Source organism: Candoia aspera, chromosome 1 (assembly GCF_035149785.1).
Source record: "Candoia aspera isolate rCanAsp1 chromosome 1, rCanAsp1.hap2, whole genome shotgun sequence".
In the NCBI taxonomy this organism is placed as follows: domain Eukaryota; kingdom Metazoa; phylum Chordata; class Lepidosauria; order Squamata; family Boidae; genus Candoia; species Candoia aspera.
The window spans coordinates 117,874,619-117,894,989 of record NC_086153.1 but is presented as its reverse complement, the minus strand read 5'-3'; the positions used below and the strand labels follow the sequence as shown (position 1 = coordinate 117,894,989).

General features: G+C 39.0%; 1 protein-coding gene across 1 annotated transcript in view; it reads right to left on the bottom strand.

Moving 5' to 3' along the window:
* The window catches only part of ME1 (malic enzyme 1), a 134,210-nt gene that overhangs the window by 95,930 nt on the left and 17,909 nt on the right, over positions 1-20,371 (bottom strand). Inside the window, exon 3 of the mRNA XM_063312599.1 lies at positions 16,305-16,454. Coding sequence (XP_063168669.1) covers positions 16,305-16,454 — 150 coding nt within the window. The remainder of the gene's footprint in view (positions 1-16,304; positions 16,455-20,371) is intronic.

Sequence of the window (20,371 nt, the reverse complement as noted above, 5' to 3'; positions counted from 1 at the left end):
AACTCTAGTAAGGTGAAATGGCTGTGGATTTGAAGGCCAGTCTGTAAGTTGAGTCATGGCAACTGGATTTCTTTTTGGTTGAAACATTTCCCTGCTTGTCCAAGCGGCTTCTTCAAGTCTGGGCAAAGGTTGGTAAGGGGACCCCATATATGTCTTCCAGGGTGGCTGCATTGTCCCTACACCTGAATGGCTTGTTAATTGTGCCATGGAGGTGTGGATTGCCTTTAGGATGTCTTACTCCTAAATCCCTCGCTCATCCTCAAGTGGATCATTAAGAGTGGCCTTCCTGGTGAACTTGTGAAGTGGTCTTAATCTTCCTGGGGACTAATGAAAGAGCAGCATGAAAAATGGGGGACAAGTTGTGTCTGAGGCCTCCGCCTCTATTGAGGGAAGGATTTTCCACTTTGGCATGAATGGATTCCTTAACCCCTGGAGCGTTTATCAACCCCTCAACCCCTCGACTGTTAATCATTCCATTTTATTTTGCAATATCCTTCAGTGTGTGACACACTCAGTTTATATATAGGAGAAAATAATTAAAATATGAGGATAAACATGAATGCTAGTTGGGGTCATCTGGAGATTATGGGAACCACAAGAAGAATGAGGAGAAAAGGCTCCCTTGGACCATACTGGTTCAGGTAAGTAAGCTAACGGGGGAGACATTTGTCTTCAAGGAACTCTGAAGAGAAAGGTTAAGGCTATTTAGAGAGGCTGCAGGAACTAGTGCTGACAAGATTTGGAGGTTGGCCCAGAATTCTATGACCTTTGTGTGACTACAGAGGTTTGCTGGAAATCTTCCAAGCTACTAGAACCTGGGCAATTCCTGAAGTGGAGAGTTTGAAAATGTGCTGACAACTGAATTTAGGGCTCAAAGCTTGGGATGGTACTGGAAGGCTAAAGAGGGAGAATCAAAGTTTATTCAGCGGAATAATAGGGGATAGAACAGGAGCTAAATGCAGGAAGAACAATATTTTATCAAAGTGAATTGCAAAGCAACAATGAGCAATGGTACCAGCAAACTTATCATTAGATGAAGAGGCACTGGGAAAAACCATTTGGCCTTTTCCATCTGGCCTTTTCCATCTGCCAGAGGTCAAGAACCATTGGTTGTCTAATAGTAATGGTCTGCCCTTTCTTAGCTACTTTGAAGATCTGATAGGAAGGCTGGTGATAAATTTTAAAAATACATACAAACAGATTAAAAAGCATCTCTACACTATGGAAGAAAATGATTGCATGATGTTAATAATAATATATTGTAATTTCTTTTTATTTAAGTGTGTGCATGCATGCATGCACTCACACTCATACAAATAGTAGAACACATGAAAATTAAATCAGGATTTTAAGAGGCTATAAATCTCAGACTATGAAAGATGCAAACACATTTAATTTGAATTGGCATAAATAGTCTTCAGTAATTTCAGCTAGAATATTTCCAGTGCCAAAAGTTAAGCATATGTATAACTGTTTAGTGAACTAAAAGTTGTCAAACTTTACTCTAGCAAACAAAAAAAACCCCTAATTGTTACAACTGAAGCAAGTTCTGCTGAAGTCAGACAGTCTCTACAAAAAACTATAAAATGTCACTAGCTATGGGTCTAAGAAATGTACTGATTAATATGAAATCAAAACTTTATTTTAAAATAAGAAGTCATTATATTAACAAGTCCCAGCTATGTGTTCCCATTGAAACTTAGAAAATAGCAGGCTCTTGATACTATCCAATCAGAATCAGAATTCACTCTGAAATGCTACATTGTCCATGAATGCTAACATGGTAACAATGTTCTGCTTGCACTGAAGATGTTTGTATTTGAAAGCCAGTAAGAAACGAAATGTGGATGGCTACATACTTTACAGAGACAGTAATGGCTAAACGAAGAGTGGGTTACTAACAGAAAACAGTAATCTGACAAAACAATAATGGCTAGTCTAACTCACGCTGATGGAAGGCAGAAAGTGATAAAATAAGGAGAAGCAATTGTAACAACACTAATAAAATGCTTCGTTTTTTTTAAGCCCAGTATAAGCAACAAAAACTCTCAAGCCCCATATTGCTGTCCCCAAGTTTGTGCTGCTTATATTTTCATGGTTTTTTTTAAAGACTTAAACTTTAAAAAAAAAAAGACAAGAGAAACTCAGCCCATCTACTTTGGGGGGAAAAAAAGCCAGAGCACCTCCCCTCACATACCATTCATCTTACTTGGGGGATATCACTGAGTCACTGCCAATGCTACCCCTGCAGGTTCTTATGCACGCCCCCCGCAAACCCTTTGAAACAAAAACAAAACACAGCCATTGACCAAACTGAAATTGCCCATCTTCACGTTAAGGTCAAAGCAAACTTACCAAATGCCCTCTACCAGGGGTGATCCAACTAGATATACAAACTGGGCAGTGCCAAGTTAAGTAGACTGCCAAATATTAGGAAAAAACAACAAATTAAAAAATACATTTTTGGGGGGAGGTACAGATGCTGGTAGCTCATTTAAGGCCTCCACTTCCTTTACTAGCAAGTACCCTGGCACAGATATGCTGGATTTACACATTGTGATGAACCATATTTCATTTGTGTTTTCCTTAGCCTAGTATACTGCATAAACCCAGCCCACTGCGATATCTTCAGTAAACAAAAGCTGCAAACGAGGAGATCTTATAATCAAACAGAAACAGCCATGAAAATATAAGATTTTGTTCCTGCTGCAGAACTCAAACTACCAAGCATGTTTAAGAAGAGCAGGAAGAAAGAATAATATGTCCCTTATCTAGTCTTTTCACTTTGTTTTAATTTTTAAAAAAGGATTTTTATACCTATTACATTTTAAAATTAATTTTAAAATTAAAAATTATTGCACGTATTACATTTTAATTATGTTTTAATTAAAATACATTAGTGAAGGATCTAAGAAAGGCCTACTAAAAGCTAGGCATGGAAATTTTAAAAGAGAATTGAAATCCTAAAACAACATTTGAAAGACTAAACACTGGACTTTATCTGGCTCAGCATTAATTTTAAACACCCAATCCTAACTCATTAGGGAAAATAGAACTTTTTAATGTTGTCCCTCATTTCTTCTGTCACATATTAAAACATTTAATTTATAATAATTTCCACTGAAATATCAAGACCATATATTAGTAGCATGCTTGCTGGAATACCACCTAATATATTTCACATAGGAGGAATATGATCCACCAGATTTACAATAAATACAGTCAATGCCACACAATCAACATATCCAGATACCCTAGATTAGAAAATATGCATCAATATCCTGTGCTATTACAAAGTGAAGTAACACTCTGGCATCTTCAAAAGAACCCCAATGTATCTGCTTTCTCTGCACTGTGCAAAGTAAGAAATATAGTCAGCCTCCAAAGAATTCCTTCCCCATAATTTAACATACCTCATACAATTCTCTTGGGAAGTAGCAGGATCTCTGAAGCACATAATTTCTACATTTTCTTAGCCCAGAAATACATCAAAGACTTAGCTTCATGTTAAATTAATAGCACTGTTCCCAATAACATGGTTTGTTTGTTTTTTAAATTGAGCTTAGCACAGTGACAACAATACAAGTTTTGTTTTCTTTTATTAAGTTTAATTGCAGCCCTGGACAGAGGGATTTTCATCAGGATTGCATCTCCCAATGGAAGAGTTAAACCTTCCTTCCCTATATCCGGCAGTCCTAGTGGAAATTGCTACTCTCCCCTATTTTCCCCTTTATTACAACACTGTCCTACAAGACCTTCAAGGCAGGTAAAGTCTATTAGGCTTGATCACCCATTATTTTGGAGGACCGGAAGAACAGCCAAGAGGAACAGGCAATGGGAACAGCAAAGTGTAGTCCTTTGCCAGCTCAGGAATGGATGGAAAACACTCATTCAGTAGTGGGGAAAGTAGCCTGATCTAAAAAAAAAAAACTGTCCCAGATATTTCTAAGTAGAAATTGACTAATTCATGCAAGTGCAATTTACTTGCTTAATAGTATAGAAATTCCATTATATGTGCCATTATAGATTGAACCAATTTGAAAAGTCCTGTTGTTTAATTTACTGGAATAAGTAATGCCAAGTTCACTAAGGCCACCAATTCAGCAATGCTACCTCAGTAAAGTTTAAGTATAGATACAGTAGTTGCACATTGTTAGCACTAGTGACTTCCACAAGATTGGTAACAAATTAAGATGGTTAGTTGTCTGCCCAAGATGCTTGAGCACTCCACTCAGCTTTCAGCAGGTGTGAGCCGATTTCCCCAGAAATGTGAGGTAGTTTGGCCGCATGCCATGTTGATCTTTGGTACATGGAGATGAAGAGGATGTTGGATTTTATTTCCTCAATTGACCTCTCTTGGACCAAAGGTTTAGTGGGCTCCATGGTAAACAAGGCATCTGCCTTCATTTCCATGGGATGGGCCCAGTCCTGGGCTTGTACCTGTGTTCAGCTGTATTGCTTGTATTCTGTCACTGTCATTCAAGGCATCATTCTGAAGCTCCATGGTTTAAGATGGCCTGCCCTCTGTTGGGAAAGGGTAGGTGGAATATCTCCCTTTGGGTCAGTGTGATATGTTTGCAAGACATTTTGCTGTCAAAATTGCTCATATTTGCTTTGACAGGCCCCATTTTGCCAGTATCAGATGGAGCGACTAGGTCAACAACTTATAGGATTATATGAGATTCTTTTGATCTTGCAGATTCTGGGAATGTAGGCAGGGTTCTTAGAAGCATATGCTTTGCCATCTGTGGTTTGGATCTATGCTTCATTTGACTCCTTCAGGTAGCTACCTGGAATGTATGTGTTTGTATTTGTTTTGTTGTTTATTCGTTTAGTCGCTTCCGACTCTTCGTGACTTCATGGACCAGCCCACGCCAGAGCTTCCTGTCGGTCGTCAACACCCCCAGCTCCCCCAGGGACGAGTCCGTCACCTCTAGAATATCATCCATCCACCTTGCCCTTGGTCGGCCCCTCTTCCTTTTGCCTTCCACTCTCCCTAGCATCAGCATCTTCTCCAGGGTGTCCTGTCTTCTCATTATGTGGCCAAAGTATTTCAGTTTTGCCTTTAATATCATTCCCTCAAGGGAGCAGTCTGGCTTTATTTCCTGGAGGATGGACTGGTTTGATCTTCTTGCAGTCCAAGGCACTCTCGGAATTTTCCTCCAACACCACAGTTCAAAAGCATCTATCTTCCTTCGCTCAGCCTTCCTTATGGTCCAGCTCTCGCAGCCATATGTTACTACAGGGAACACCATTGCTTTAACTATGCGGGCCTTTGTTGTCAGTGTGATGTCTCTGCTCTTAACTATTTTATCGAGATTTGTCATTGCTCTTCTCCCAAGGATTAAGCGTCTTCTGATTTCCTGACTGCAGTCAGCATCTGCAGTAATCTTTGCACCTAGAAATACAAAGTCTTTCACTGCTTCTACATTTTCGCCCTCTATTTGCCAGTTATCAATCAAGCTGGTTGCCATAATCTTGGTTTTTTTGAGGTTTAGCTGCAAGCCAGCTTTTGCACTTTCTTCTTTCACCTTCATCATAAGGCTCCTCAGTTCCTCTTCACTTTCAGCCATCAAAGTGGTATCATCTGCATATATGAGATTGTTAATGTTTCTTCCAGAGATTTTAACTCCAGCCTTGGATTCCTCAAGACCAGCTTGTCGCATGATGTGTTCTGCGTACAAGTTGAATAGGTAGGGTGAGAGTATACAGCCCTGCCGTACTCCTTTCCCAATCTTAAACCAGTCCGTTGTTCCGTGGTCTGTTCTTACTGTTGCTACTTGGTCGTTATACAGATTCTTCAGGAGGCAGACAAGATGACTTGGTATCCCCATACCGCTAAGAACTTGCCACAATTTGTTATGGTCCACACAGTCAAAGGCTTTAGAATAGTCAAGAAAACAGAAATAGATGTTTTTCTGAAACTCCCTGGCTTTTCCATTATCCAGCGGATATTGGCAATTTGGTCTCTAGTTCCTCTGCCTTTTCTAAACCCAGCCTGTACATCTGGCAATTCTCGCTCCATGAACTGCTGAAGTCTACCTTGCAGGATCTTGAGCATTACCTTACTGGCATGTGAAATGAGTGCCACTGTTCGATAGTTTGAACATTCTTTAGTGTTTCCCTTTTTTGGTATGGGGATATAAGTTGATTTTTTCCAATCTGATGGCCATTCTTGTGTTTTCCAAATTTGCTGGCATATAGCATGGATTACCTTGACAGCATCATCTTGCAAGATTTTGAACAGTTCAGCTGGGATGCCGTCGTCTCCTGCTGCCTTGTTATTAGCAATGCTTCTTAAGGCCCACTCAACCTCACTCTTCAGGATGTCTGGCTCTAGCTCACTGACCACACCGTCAAAGCTATCCCCGATATTGTTATCCTTCCTATACAGGTCTTCTGTATATTCTTGCCACCTTTTCTTGATCTCTTCTTCTTCTGTTAGGTCCTTGCCATCTTTGTTTTTGATCATACCCATTTTTGCCTGGAATTTACCTCCAATGTTTCTAATTTTCTGGAAGAGGTCTCTTGTCCTTCCTATTCTATTGTCTTCTTCCACTTCCGTGCATTGCTTGTTTAAAAATAATTCCTTATCTCTTCTGGCTAACCTCTGGAATTTTGCATTTAATTGGGCATATCTCCCCCTATCGCTGTTGCCTTTTGCTTTCCTTCTTTCTTGGGCTACTTCTAGTGTCTCAGCAGACAGCCATTTTGCCTTCTTGGTTTTCTCTTTCTTTGGGATGTATTTTGTTGCCGCCTCCTGAACAATGCTGCCAACTTCTGTCCAGAGTTCTTCCGGGACCCTATCTACTAAGTCCAGTCCCTGAAATCTATTCTTCACCTCCACTGCATATTCCTGAGGAATATTCGTGAGCTCATATCTAGCTGATCTGTGGGTCTTCCCTAATCTCTTTAGTCTGATCCTAAATTGTGCAAGAAGAAGTTCATGGTCTGAACTACAGTCAGCTCCAGGCCTAGTTTTTACCGACTGTACAGATGTCCGCCACCTTTGGCTGCAAAGGATGTAATCAATCTGATTTCGGTGTTGTCCATCTGGTGAAGTCCATGTGTAAAGCCGTCTCTTAGGTTGTTGGAAGAGAGTGTTTGTTATGCAGAGTGAATTGTCTTGGCAAAATTCTATCAGCCTATGTCCTGCTTCGTTTTGTTCTCCCAGGCCATACTTACCTGTAATTCCAGGTGTCATTTGACTGCCCACCTTAGCATTCCAGTCTCCTGTGATGAAAATAACATCTCTTTTAGGCGTGTTGTCCAGTAGGTGCTGCAGATCCTCATAGAACTGCTCTACTTCAGCTTCTTCAGCATTTGTGGTTGGGGCGTATATTTGGATCACTGTGATGTTAGATGGCTTGCCCTGAATTCGAATTGAGATCATTCTGTCGTTTTTGGGGTTGTATCCAAGCACTGCTTTAGCCACTTTACTATTAATTATGAAGGCTACTCCATTTCTTCTGTGGTCCTCTTGTCCACAGTAGTAGATCTGGTGGTCATTTGATGTGAAGTGGCCCATTCCAGTCCATTTCAGTTCACTGACGCCCAGAATGTCTATCTTTAATCTTGACATCTCACCAATAACTACATCCAATTTGCTCTGGCTCATAGATCTTACATTTCAGGTTCCAATGGTGTGTTGATCCTTAGAACATCGGATTCGCCGTTCACCACCAGCACCGTCGGCCGCTAACCGTCCTTTCGGCTTTGAGCTAGCTGCGTCATCACGACTGGGGCTAGTTGAGCTCATCCTCTGTTCCTCCCCAGTAGCATTTTGACCATCTTCCGACCTGGGGGTCTCATCTTCCGATGGTATACCGACATATCTCTGGTTGTACTGATCCATTTAGTTTTCACGGCAAGAATACTGGGGTGGGTTGCCATTACCTTCCCCAGGGATCGCATTTAGTCTGACCTCTCTGTCATGACCTTCCCGTCTTGGGTGGCCCTTCACGGTTTAGCTCATGGCATCATTGAGGTGCTCAAGCTCCAGCACCACGACAAGGTAACGATCCTTTGCGGAGTTTGTATTTGTATTGTGTTTATATTGAGAGGTGATAATTTCTTCGAAGGAGGGGCTCATGCCTCCTGCCTTAAAGGAAGCAGTATTACATCTTCTCCCAAACAGGCCATCTTTTATCTAACCATGTTGGATAAACTCTGCTGGTCTCCAACCTTCTTTTCTTGAAGAAGTTTTTGGAGAATGTGGTAAGGTGGGCTGAGACAGAATAATTGGCTCAAAGTCACCCAGTAAGCTTATTTGGCTGAGGGTAAACTAGAACCTAGGTCTCCTATTCTTGATTCAACACTTTAATCCAGCAGATTAATTAGATCTCTTTCAGTCATATTTCAGATCTATGCATGGTACTAAAACTACATTGATTGTTTTGGTGGATGACAGGAGTGCAGTCTTCCTGATCCTATGATCTCTGTAACATTTAGAACAATCGGTTATGGTGTCCTTCTAGATCACCTAAAAGGACTGACAATGGCAGACAGTATTTGCTGTTGTTCTGCTGTCACCTAAACAGATAATTCCAATCGGAGATAATGGGGGATGAGTCATCAAACCTCTGTATGGGATGCTGCAGGGCCTGGTTCTTTCCCATATGTTGTTTAACATCTACATGAAACAATTAGATCAGGTCATTCATTGATTCAGGGTGATGTAACATCAGTATGCTGATAGTATCCAGTTACATATTGCTGTCCCCAAGTCACACAGGAAATACAGTGGATGTTCTTACTGTCTAGAGGCAGTAAAAGACTGGGTGGGATGAAACAGCTTGAAACTGAATCCTAGCACTATGAAGTTGTGGTTTCTCCAAAAGCCATCCGATTCAATTATGGGCCCTATGTTGGCTCTGGACATATTTGCACAGAGTAGGTGTGCAATTTTGGAGAGGGGGAGCGGGAGGGAAAGATTTTTCTGGATTCACAGCTTTCACTTGATCTGGGAGTGGAGGCCATGGCCAGGGATACCTCTGCCCAGCTTCTACAACAGTCACTAATTTCCTCAAGATTGGATTACTGCAACACGCTCTATTTGAGTCTGTCTTGGCAGAATACCTGGAAACTTCAGCTGGTGCAGAATGTGGCAGCACAAATGCTGGCAAGTGACAGTTGTTTCAGCAGTATTATACCTACCGGTTACCTCTGTTTCTGAGTACAATTCAAAGTTCTGTTCCTGTATTCTAAAGCCTTACAGTAGTCTGGAAAGTGATGCTTCACATCTCCTTCCCTCGGACTGTTGGAAGAGTGGAGGCTGGAAACATTCCTTTCCTTAGGCAATCCCATCGCTCTGGAATACTCTACCGCCTGAGGCCCAGACAGTCTGTAATGGCATGTGAGAAACGCTTTGGGAGATTTGGTGAAGATGCTGCCAAGGGAATGGTCAGATAAGAGACAGTATAGCCTGCAGGTAGATAGTGAGTGAGGCAAGAGGCTCAGAAGAGAGCCTCCCTGGTTTCTCAGGCTGTAAAGGAGATGGGGGGTGTGTGTGTCAGAATTGTACTTTCATACTTGCAAGATTGATGTCAACCTCATGGGGTAAACCAAATAGGAATCACAACCAGATGAGCTAATTCTACTTTACTGTAAAGCTACATTGACAGAATCTTGCTAGTCTGAAAGTACAATCCTCCCACCCAACCCCCATCTCCTTGACAGCACAAGAAACTAGGGAGGGTGTCTTCTGAGCCTCTTGCCCCTCTCACTATCAAGCTGCCGGCTATGTTGTTTCTTATCTGACCATTCCCTTGGCGGAGTCTCTTTGCCTAGTCTCCCAAGATCTTTCTCACATACCATTACAGAGTCCTCAGACTTGTAGAGTTCAGGAAAGCAGCAAAGACACACCCATTTCATAGGACTCTGGCACCAGGCACCTGGCACCTTGTTCCCTTTTAATTATACCTGTTCAAATAATCATTGTTCTATTATATTTAAATAATATTTATATCTTTATATAAGCCACCTGGAGCCAGCAGAATTGGGCAGCGTATAAAACATATAAACAAACAAACAAACAAATAGGCAGGCAGATGCTACATTATACCCAGACTATATGCAACTATGCATAAAGAGTTGATTAGAAAGGGAAAGTTTTCACAAAATTCAGAGATAATGTTCATTCACAAGACAATCAAATTAATCTTGCTTTTAATTCATTAAAATAATTCCCAAAGAACTTCGGAGGACTTTGCTATGGAATTCTCTAGTTATATAGTTTCAGGAATAAATGCAGGCATATTTTATGCATAAGCAATATGGCAACTTCTCAAAAAAAAGTTGAACATGTAGGCATTTGAGACTTGTTTTGATACTAAATAAGTTATTAAATGTGTGCCTGGATGAACAAACATAACCTACAACCCAGAAACTCATTGATATATGGCTGTTGCCAATTTTCATTATATCACATATGTCACTGCAGCCAGCATCCATAAATGTCAGGCCTGTCTATAAGAACGTGAACAGAATAGCTAAATAAGCCCAAATGAAATAAGGAACATCTGAACTGACTGTCACCCTTACCCTTTAACTGCAAAAAAGATCCAGTTTCATTCCATTCATATGGCAGACCACCTGCAGAAACTCACTAGCATGAAAGTATCTTTTGCAATCTGAATGCTCTTAAAAGGCATTTTTAAAAAATTAAACTACAAGGAAGAATAGAAATTTGCAAATACATTATATTAGTTTAAATAAAAACACTGGCTTTTGTTTGTCAAAATCATTTTTTTCCTCTTTTTTACTACTGAAAGATGAAAGCAGAGACAGATTACTATCAGCTTTCAGATACAAAAGATGCAGCGTATGACGGTACCTAGTAACACTTTGCTGGTATAACTGACTTTAATCTTCTTTATGTAAATCATATAGAACATGAAGAAGAAGGAAAACAGATATTTGCATTTGAAAGGAATCCAGGTTATTCCATGGAAGATATTGTCACTGATGAAAAAAAGGAATCCACCAGACTTCATGAAGGGCTGAAGTACTTTTGACAAGACAACAGTTGCATGGGTTTTTTTTAATCAGAGTATTCCTGACCACCTAGGTAGTGTGGGCAATCTACTTAGTAAACCACACAAAGAAAAAAGCAATGCATTGTGTGCTATGTGGAAAACATGCATACCCACACTGTATTTTTAAGGCACTAAGTCTAGTGATCTGTTGCAGTATCACAAAGTACACGGAATGGGAGCGTTCACACAGAACAGTGCTTTCAAAGTGAAAAAAGAGTTAATTAAATCCATGGATCTATAATCACACTACATTTCAGTGCAGGGATCCACAATAATTTAGGAAGGGAAGAAGAAACGGGCTTCCACAGTAAACAGGAAGCAGAGACAAACAGCCCAAAACCCCATAAAAAAGAAATATGATCTCACAGCAATTTTATACAGCTTCCCTAAAATAGAGGACATGAAGTGGAGGCCAGCACACTATGAGGGAGTTGCCTTCTGATACCAAGGCTGAGGGAGGATGGAAGGAGGATGGATTAGCAACAGTAGCCACTTGGAATGCAGTGATGTTTGCAGAAATCACAGAGCGTATAAAAAAACTGTATAGATATATTACTCTATGATACACAGCTGCATGCCAACAGGGGATAAAATTAAACATTTTAGCAGTTCGTAGTTACAGATACACAAATCTAGCTAAATATTATGGATAACTATGGTGTGATGCCCACCCTAACTTTCTTTACTCAAAGGCATGTCTGTATAAAAGCAGAAAACTGGTAGAAGCAGAAGCTGCTTCTGAACTTTTAATTTCTTCTTTAAAGACATAACAGAAAGAAAAACATAACTATTCATGATTGCCATATAATATTTACTAAAATGGCAGACTGATTTAAACATGATAGTCCAAAAAAAGGTTACTCAGGAAAAAATATATATAAACACCTACAAAAACTATTTGAAATGCCCACCTTTCCTACTGAGTTAACTTAGAATTTGCCAACTTCAGCTAAAACCTATCCTGAGCAGTTTTTTGTGTGTCTATGTATACATATGCGTACCTACACACTAGCCAGAAAACTCCCAAAAAGAGCAGAACCAGGAGAAAAAATAATTGAATGAACAACAGTGGTTTAAAAATTATTAGTTCTCTAATTAATTCCATCTGATTTCTAAAATAAACCCCACACAAAAATTACTTTCTCTCTTTCACTCACACACACACACAAAGCAAACATGAATACACATACAGTGACACACACCACACCCTTTCCTGACAGCAGAAACTGAAGAGGAAGAGGTAGAGCAGCAACAAAGGAAGAAAGGAAGAAGGGGGAACACAGGGAGCAGATGAAGTAAAGGAAAATATATGAATGGGGAAGGAAAGAAAAGGGGGAAAAATACAGTTTCATTTGTGAAAACTCAATAGTTTTCAGAGCTTAGCCAGTATAAGCCATGAACGATTACAGAGTAAGCTTACCACTACCAAGTTCTTTTGAACTCAACGGCACTTACTCCCAGAAAAGAAATGAGTGTCTTTGGCATTTACAAATGCTCACAATACAGGTAGTTGTCACTTAACAACCCTAATTGGGACTGGCAACTCCATTGCTAAGGGATGTGGTCATTAAGTGAAACGTCACATGACCACTCTGCTTAGCAAGAGCAGTTCCGGCTATTCCAGTTGCTATCACTGAGTGAATCCCATGCGGTCATTAGGCGAGGACCCATCCTGATCCAAGCCATTCTTGGAAGAAGGTAAGGGGTTGCCTCCACTTCAACACCCCACATTCACCTATCTCGCCCCCCATCTCTGACCTTTTGGCTGCCTGCCTACCAGCCGCCACCAGTTGCCCCCACCGCCCAACCTATTCACTGCCATGCCTGCTGCACCATGCACCACTACCAGCTGGGGACTTCTTTCCCGCCAGTACAGCCTTCTTTCATGCGGCAGCCTTCTTTCATGGAGGCCCTGGACAGAGTGTGAAAGGAGGCCCTGGCTGGAGTGCGAAAGGAGGCCCTGGCTGGCATGTGAAAGGAGGCCCTGGCCAGTAGTGGTGCACGGGCCAGCACATACTTGCCTGCCCGTAGCTCTCACCCACCAGTCTTCAGGATGTTTCTACAGCACCTCCCCCACATGTGGCTGGGATGGTGAGCCCAGCAGAGGGGAGGCAGGCAAATACAACGATGGTCAGCTGGGGATGGGGGGGAGCGGCAGTGGAGGGGCTGTTGTAAATTTTGTTCATGTGACCTCAGGAGTGCTGCAATGGCTGGAACTTCAAGGACTGGTTGTAAGTCCCTTCATTCAGCACCATCGTAACTTTGAACAGTCACTGAACGAATGGTTGTTAAGCGAGGACTACCTGTATTAATGGGTGACATTTCTCACTTAAGTACAACCCAAACTGATTTACAACACTATAAAACAGTAAAATAACTCAATTTTTAAAAATTAGTAGGGTTTAGTTATCATCACAGAAACAGGACATTTCTGCATCTCTCTGATACTCCTGTACAGCTACCAATTCTCTTTGGACATAGAACAAAAGCAGGCCCTGTAATCCCTGTATATTACATCCTAAATTGTGATTGGTAATGTAAAAATAAAAAGAGTTTCTCCCTCAAGAGATTTCACTTTTCAAGACAATAATTTGTCCTGCTTTCATATGAGAACCAGAATATCAATGCTGGAAAGGGTAAACCCTCATATTTTATCCCTAAACCTATTTAAAATCGTGTAATTAATGTGGTAAAGTAAACAAAGGGAAGTCCAGCATAAGGTTACATATGCGTTAAGCTCTTTTGTCATCTGTTGAGTTTAGAAACCTATCTGAAAACACAGCACTCATTATGTAATGTTTGAACAACTGTTAACTGTGCTTATATGAAAAAATTCCAAAATGTATGAATGTTTTGTGCTATAGTCATTTTTAAATGAAACACATGGAAAGCAAAAATCAGCAGGACATTCAAATATGTTACTAATCCTAAGATTCATAAAGCTTTATGAATCTACAGAGATGATAATATCATAAACGCTCCAGCATTTAGCAAATTATATAGCAGAGTTTTCTCATTCAATTTTTATTGTCATTTTTATATCGTATTTTTTAAAAAACAAAACAGAAACAGCTCATTTATAATAATTTTAAAAATACATTTTTTCTTTAAATGATTCCAAAATGTGTTTTAAGATCACATGAAAAATGAACATGAGCTATTGTGGTGACATCATTTTTTCCTACTCCAGAGTATTTCAATAGCGCTTAGAGACAGGTATATGGATGGGTGTTCTGAATGGGTTACTAAGATTGTAATTTTTCATTCTTATCAATATGATACAAAAAGGTGAAAGCTGAAAAACATATTATACTATGTCATTTTTTCAGTAAAGCTGAACACTCAGGATATGCTATAACTAATCTATATGTTTAGTTCAGCAACCGAGCTGCAACTTCATCCAGTGTTGGTAATACAGCGGTTCAATGAGCTATTATGACCAGCAGGTCTACCCAGTAATTACCTATTAAGATTGTAAAGTAAATTCTGGAAAAGGCAAGTATCTTTGTGTCTTATTCACTTTCACAATCTATCCCACAGACTACATGTAACATTGGAAGGGACCTAAATAAAGGCTACAGAGTGGGTGAGATCACATCACGTGCATTTGGACTTGGGAGGAATTTCATACTTTGGGGAGGGGAGGTTACTGTGATATGCCTATTTTAGGGCTTTCACTACAACTTTCATGTTTTTCCTTTCCTATCTCCAAAGGGTAGGAAACTTTCAGCAAATCATGGTGGAAGGGCATCTAAGGACTACAAAAAGGGACCCTTATGGCTACAGTTTGCCCACATCAGGCTCATCCTCTCAACTTCTGATAATTAATATTATCAGAATAATTAATAATTAACCAAAAGACAACTATTTCTTAATTCTTAGCTCAGCCCTTCTAACTTTCCTAGAAAGACAGGGTCACATTAGATGACAGTTTAAATATAGGTTCCTGGATTTCTCTTATTTTTTTAAGGAGTCTCTGGGAAAAGTTTGTTTGTTTATTTATTCATTCATTCATTCATTCATCCATTCTTTCAATTTATATAGCTCTTCTGCTGTGTTGTTCCCCTTTAACTCTGCTTGTCCTGAAAGCAAGCATCAGACAGTTTTCCGTCAGGATAGGATTTCCATCACTATCAGTTTTTTGGTCCTTCTTTTTAAAAAGCTTGGGCTGTGTGTGTGTGTGTGTCAAATAATGGAGTTCCAGTTCATTTAGGTCCATCTTCAAAACCAAATATCCATATACTGTACATCAGAGAAGCCAGCCGCACAGCAGTCTCTCCTACACTGCAGGAAGTATAGTCTTTTACAGCAACCAGATCAGCTCCCAACAATTAGCAGCTTAAAAATAGAACACTCAGAGGTCCTTTTGCCAGTATGCTGTAAAGGTGAGCCCTATGCCAATGAAATAAAATGGGACTTCTATAATATATCTTGCCAAGAAGATATAACTGAAAGGTTGCCTGTCTATAGGGCTATTCCCCTTATTTCTTAGTAATAATATAAATACAATAATTGCTGCAATGTTACAAGGATAGTCAGAATTCTTCCTTGTCTAACTCATTCACTGATGTTACAGATGATTACTAATTTAGACTAATTCCCTTTAAGTTAAGGTCTAAAATCCTGGCTTGCTAGTATTTTAATAATAACGAGGGTCAAGCAGTTCAGTAATTAAGTTTACACTCTTTAAAAAGAGAACCAAGAGAATTCTTATAAATACTGTTGTTAATCAAATATACTGTGAAAAAGCTCTGGAGAAAAATTGGCTATCAATGTAACTGGAAGAAAAATAAATGTGAACTGCAGAGGCTGCCTGATCTTGCCAACAGTAGTAATAGCATCTAAGTGCTTTTTTAAAGTTCTGTTTTAATATTTTACAGAAAAATACATTACGAAATATCCTCCAGATATTTTCCCTTTGTAATTAAATCCACAGTTATATGTTGTTAATATATTAACAATGTCAATATTTTTCAAATTTTTAAATTAAAGTAGGATAAGATTTTCCCTATTCTATTTTTTATTATTATTATTAGGCAATATTGATTTCTCTGTAAAGCCACCTAATCCAAACATTTTTTTAACTGTCAATTTTTTAAAAATAAAGTATCCATTTATTTTTGCCAAGTGTACTTAACATAGTTTGAATTATCTTAATTATTCCAGTTTTGGATTACACTCAACTATGCTAGGAAGGAAAAAAGCAGAAATCTGCAAAGGAAGAAAAAAGTATACAAATACTTAAATGTGAAGTATAACCTTACATACCTTGGTCTCCGAAGTGCTATACCATATTGTTGGCACGCCAGACCCACAGTGGGAGTATAAACAATAGGCATAAATCTTTCAATGTCAGAAGTCAGCACTTTATAAAAGAGTTTTTCATTTCGATCCTGAAGACCCATTAGCCAAATATACCTGTGAAAAATGAATTATAAATTAGACAGATTTCCATATGTAGCTCTGAAGTGAATTAAGTGTAAGAAAGGTATAGAACAGGGATTGTTTTCCCATTAGAGCTATTTTTATCTAAGGAAAATGCTTCTTTCTGGCCGAAAGCTTTTCACTATATTACCAGTGAAGCTAGTGAAACAAAATCTGTTGCAAATGTAAAATTATTTAGCATATATATCATTTATTTTGTTATTCACTCTACATCTTTAGTGAGAGAATGAGTTAGAACATTAATATTGTTTAGAAAATGGAATATAACATAATGCATCAAACTGTAACACAATCTAGAATCTAAAAAACTGTCTATGTTTTACTTCGTGGAGAAAGTCATGGGTTCAATTTTGAGTGGGCTAGATCGGTTGTTCCCAATTTGTTTGAGTATGAGGACCCCTTCTATAGTTAAAAAAAACTGTGCATCCCACATGATCTTACTTTTACTTTTATTATTTGTTGACTGAAATGAAGCATGACAAAAAGCTATTATGAATTCAATAATCGTAAACAATGCTTTTAAATTACTTTTTCATTTTATTTTTCACAAATAGCATCACCATAAATCTAGATGTAATCAGTCTACAGAAGCTTAGCATTGTTTTCCTGTTCAGAGGAAGAAACCCTGTTGCAATCTGCTAAAATAGCCCCAAAAGGATCACTCTTCCACCGCATATACTTGCTCAAAAGAAGATAAACAAGTATAATGTTCATGGGTTTGTAAACAGAGTCCTTGGAAAAGAAGTAATTTATATTCTGTAAATTTGGAATCAATCAAAGTTTGAAGAACTTTGGATTTATCGAGCATGGGGAGACTCTGCAGGTGGAGCTGGGGTACTCCTTCGCTTCTGACCTATGCCTCTCAGCCCCAACGGCAAGGATAGAAGCTGGGAGAAGCCAATGACACAGTTCCAGGGCCTAAGAATTTCAAAGTTTATGGAAGAAAGAAAATATAAAAGGGGTCTACAGCCCATAGGAATCCTGGAGGACTAACTTTATAGCTCTGGATGCTAGAGAGAGCAGAGTAGTGGAAGCTGGTGCTCTTCCTCCTAGCCCAACCTACTATATCCTCCCTCCCACGTCATCCCAGACAGTGAAGTTTGTTTTTTTTTAAATCAGGGTCTTTGCCGGAGGAAGAGCTGTGTGAATTGCTTTTGGTTTGCTTTTCTATGTTTGATGAATATTGTGCATCCTTGCAATATGCCTTGGATGTTTGTGAGCCATAGGCCAACAGAATAACATCACTCAATGGGACAGATTCCTCTTTCCTCCTTATAAGCACCTGCAAGAGAGAGAGACCCTTCAGAACATATTTGGGGAAAATATAGTGTGGAGGAGAGGAAAATCCCACTGCACTAGCTGACTTCAGAATCCCACTGAAGATTTACTTTTGAATAGACACGTATATCATTGTACTATAGCATACCTTGCTGCGAGTACATTTCTATTCTTTAGTTTCTTGCTCTTTAATTCTTCTAACCCAAGAAATACACTGCTCTTAAAATACACTGAAAAGTTAAGATCCCTCTACTACAAAACTGCTTCTGTACTTAAAATGAGGAGTTTCCTACCATCATTTGTCAAACTTTATGAAGAGCTGTTTCCCAAGACATTCAATTCTGAAAGCAATTTCTTACTGGAAATTAGATGCTGCAGTCAGAAGGAAGGTGTCCAGAACTCACATTTATTATATTACTAACTTGTATTTCTTCAATAAAACTCAGTTCCACATTTGTACTTCCCAGGTAGCCTCCCAATCACATATCAAGCACATTAGAGGAACCTGCTTCTTCATATACTTTTAGACTCCCGTCTTAGTTGTGCAGAAGGTCATAAGCTAATCAAAATTCACAACAGCTACAGGTTAATCCTAACCTTTACAAATCTATATAATGGCACTAAGTAATTTATCTGCTAAACAGAAAAATAACAAAATTCAATCTGTTTTAGAGTTGTGTATCAGATATCTAATTATTTTTTTTCTCCCTGCTTCAGCTCTGTCAGACACTCTTGAATTTCAGGAGGGTTATCACTCTAAAGTAACTGAATTTATAATCCCTGGTTTTGAATGACACACAACTTGCTAGTTGGATATTTTCTTAAGACATACATTTCATTTGATTTCATTTCCACAGGATAGTGACAGGTGGAAAACATATTATGCACAGCCTAATCGAAAGAATGCCAAACTGTGCAAGCATGCATGGCAGCCAGAAGTCTGAAACAGCTTTTTTCTGAACAATTGCCCAATATCTTTTTATTTCTTCATTCTCTAAAACCAGCTGCTTCTGTTTAAAGCACTAATTATATTTTATTCTTCTGTTCGTTTCTCTGGAGCAATCTTTGATGGTAAGTTCTGTAAAAATAATCTTTTGAGCAAGGTGTGATGAAAAGTCTGCTAAAAGATCTTTAGAAAGCCACTAGTATAAAATGCATGAGTTTGAGAAGCTATTCCATTTCTTAACCGCCCTCAATTTTATAGTAAAGTGTTTCTACAGTTTAAAAATACACAGCATAATTAGGGAAATTATGGGATTTGTGATTTTTCAAAAACACACAATTTATCAAGCCTACAAAATACTTTGGGGATAAGTGGCTACATGGGTGTACAGTACCCTCTCCAAACAAGCTGGTGCAGCTTGGCATTTAAGCTACAGGGACATCAGCTTTTCACATCAGCCACAGTATCCCCATGGTTCCTTTTCTTCTTGGTTTTGCAGAACTACCAAGACAGAAGAGTCTGTGAAGAACAGCTGTAAATCCCGTAACAGACCCCTGGGGCCCTACATTCTGCTTCCAGAAAGGCAATGGCATAGTCCACCTTTAAGAGGCCCACATATGTACTGTCTCAAGGCCAAACTACCTGTTTATGTGCTTTGCCCTTGACGACTGATCTTTCTTTAACCAACAGTTAGCATTTTTTTAAAAAATCCAAGAGTGAAAAATATGTGTAAAAATTGTGAAAGGAAGGTAGAATTCCTGCTTCTCACTTAAAAGTTATCTCACTAGATTCATGTAACCATTTTCCTGGTGTGGGAGTGAATGTTTATAAAAGCAGAGAGTGATCTCAGAGCAATGCATGCAACCAACAGGGATAACAAAAATAGAAGTGGAAGTGAAATTCTGGACATGCCAATCTATTTCAGTTACTTCACATGGCTGAGTCAGCTAACTCACTTTTATTAGTAGTAATAAAGTTGCTTGTCCTTCCTTAATTTCTTTCAAATCCACAATTTCTCTACTGATGAGAGGAAATATACTTGAGAGGAAAAAAGCAGATGTGTGATTATTATTTACACTAATAATAGCTATTATTAACTATTGTTGTTTCCAGAGCTTGGAGTGGAATCTAATAAAACAGAGAGTTGGAAATTCCAGGTCCCTCATGCCTGCCCTTGCTCTTTCCCAGCAGTGCTGCTGTTCGAGGTAAAAAGGGAAACAAACATTCATGAGCTTGATTGTTCAGGAGAAATCTGCTGCTCTTTCAGAGGTTCTACTTAAGAGCTTTCAAACTTGATTGAAAGAAGTTTGAAATTCTGATTTTAGGTAGGTTTCCTTCTTATTATAATCTCATCAAAACTTGGGGGCCCAATCTGTGGGAAGCCTTTCACATTAGATAATTTTAAACACATAAACTTTAGCATCTCTGGTTTATGTCTTATTAAATATTTTTGTATTAATTCTTTTTCTGCATTTTATAAGATACTTAATCCGCATTACAGTTACAAAGAATATTGCAGCTAATGCTAATATTTCTCTATGGGGTGGAAAAATTAGTAGGCAAAGTTTCAAATGTTCAAATGTCATGAAAAGTTTGGTCAGATTTCCTTACAACTAATAATCCTTTCTCTTGATTGTCATGCTTGACTCCTGGACCAAAAATATGCATA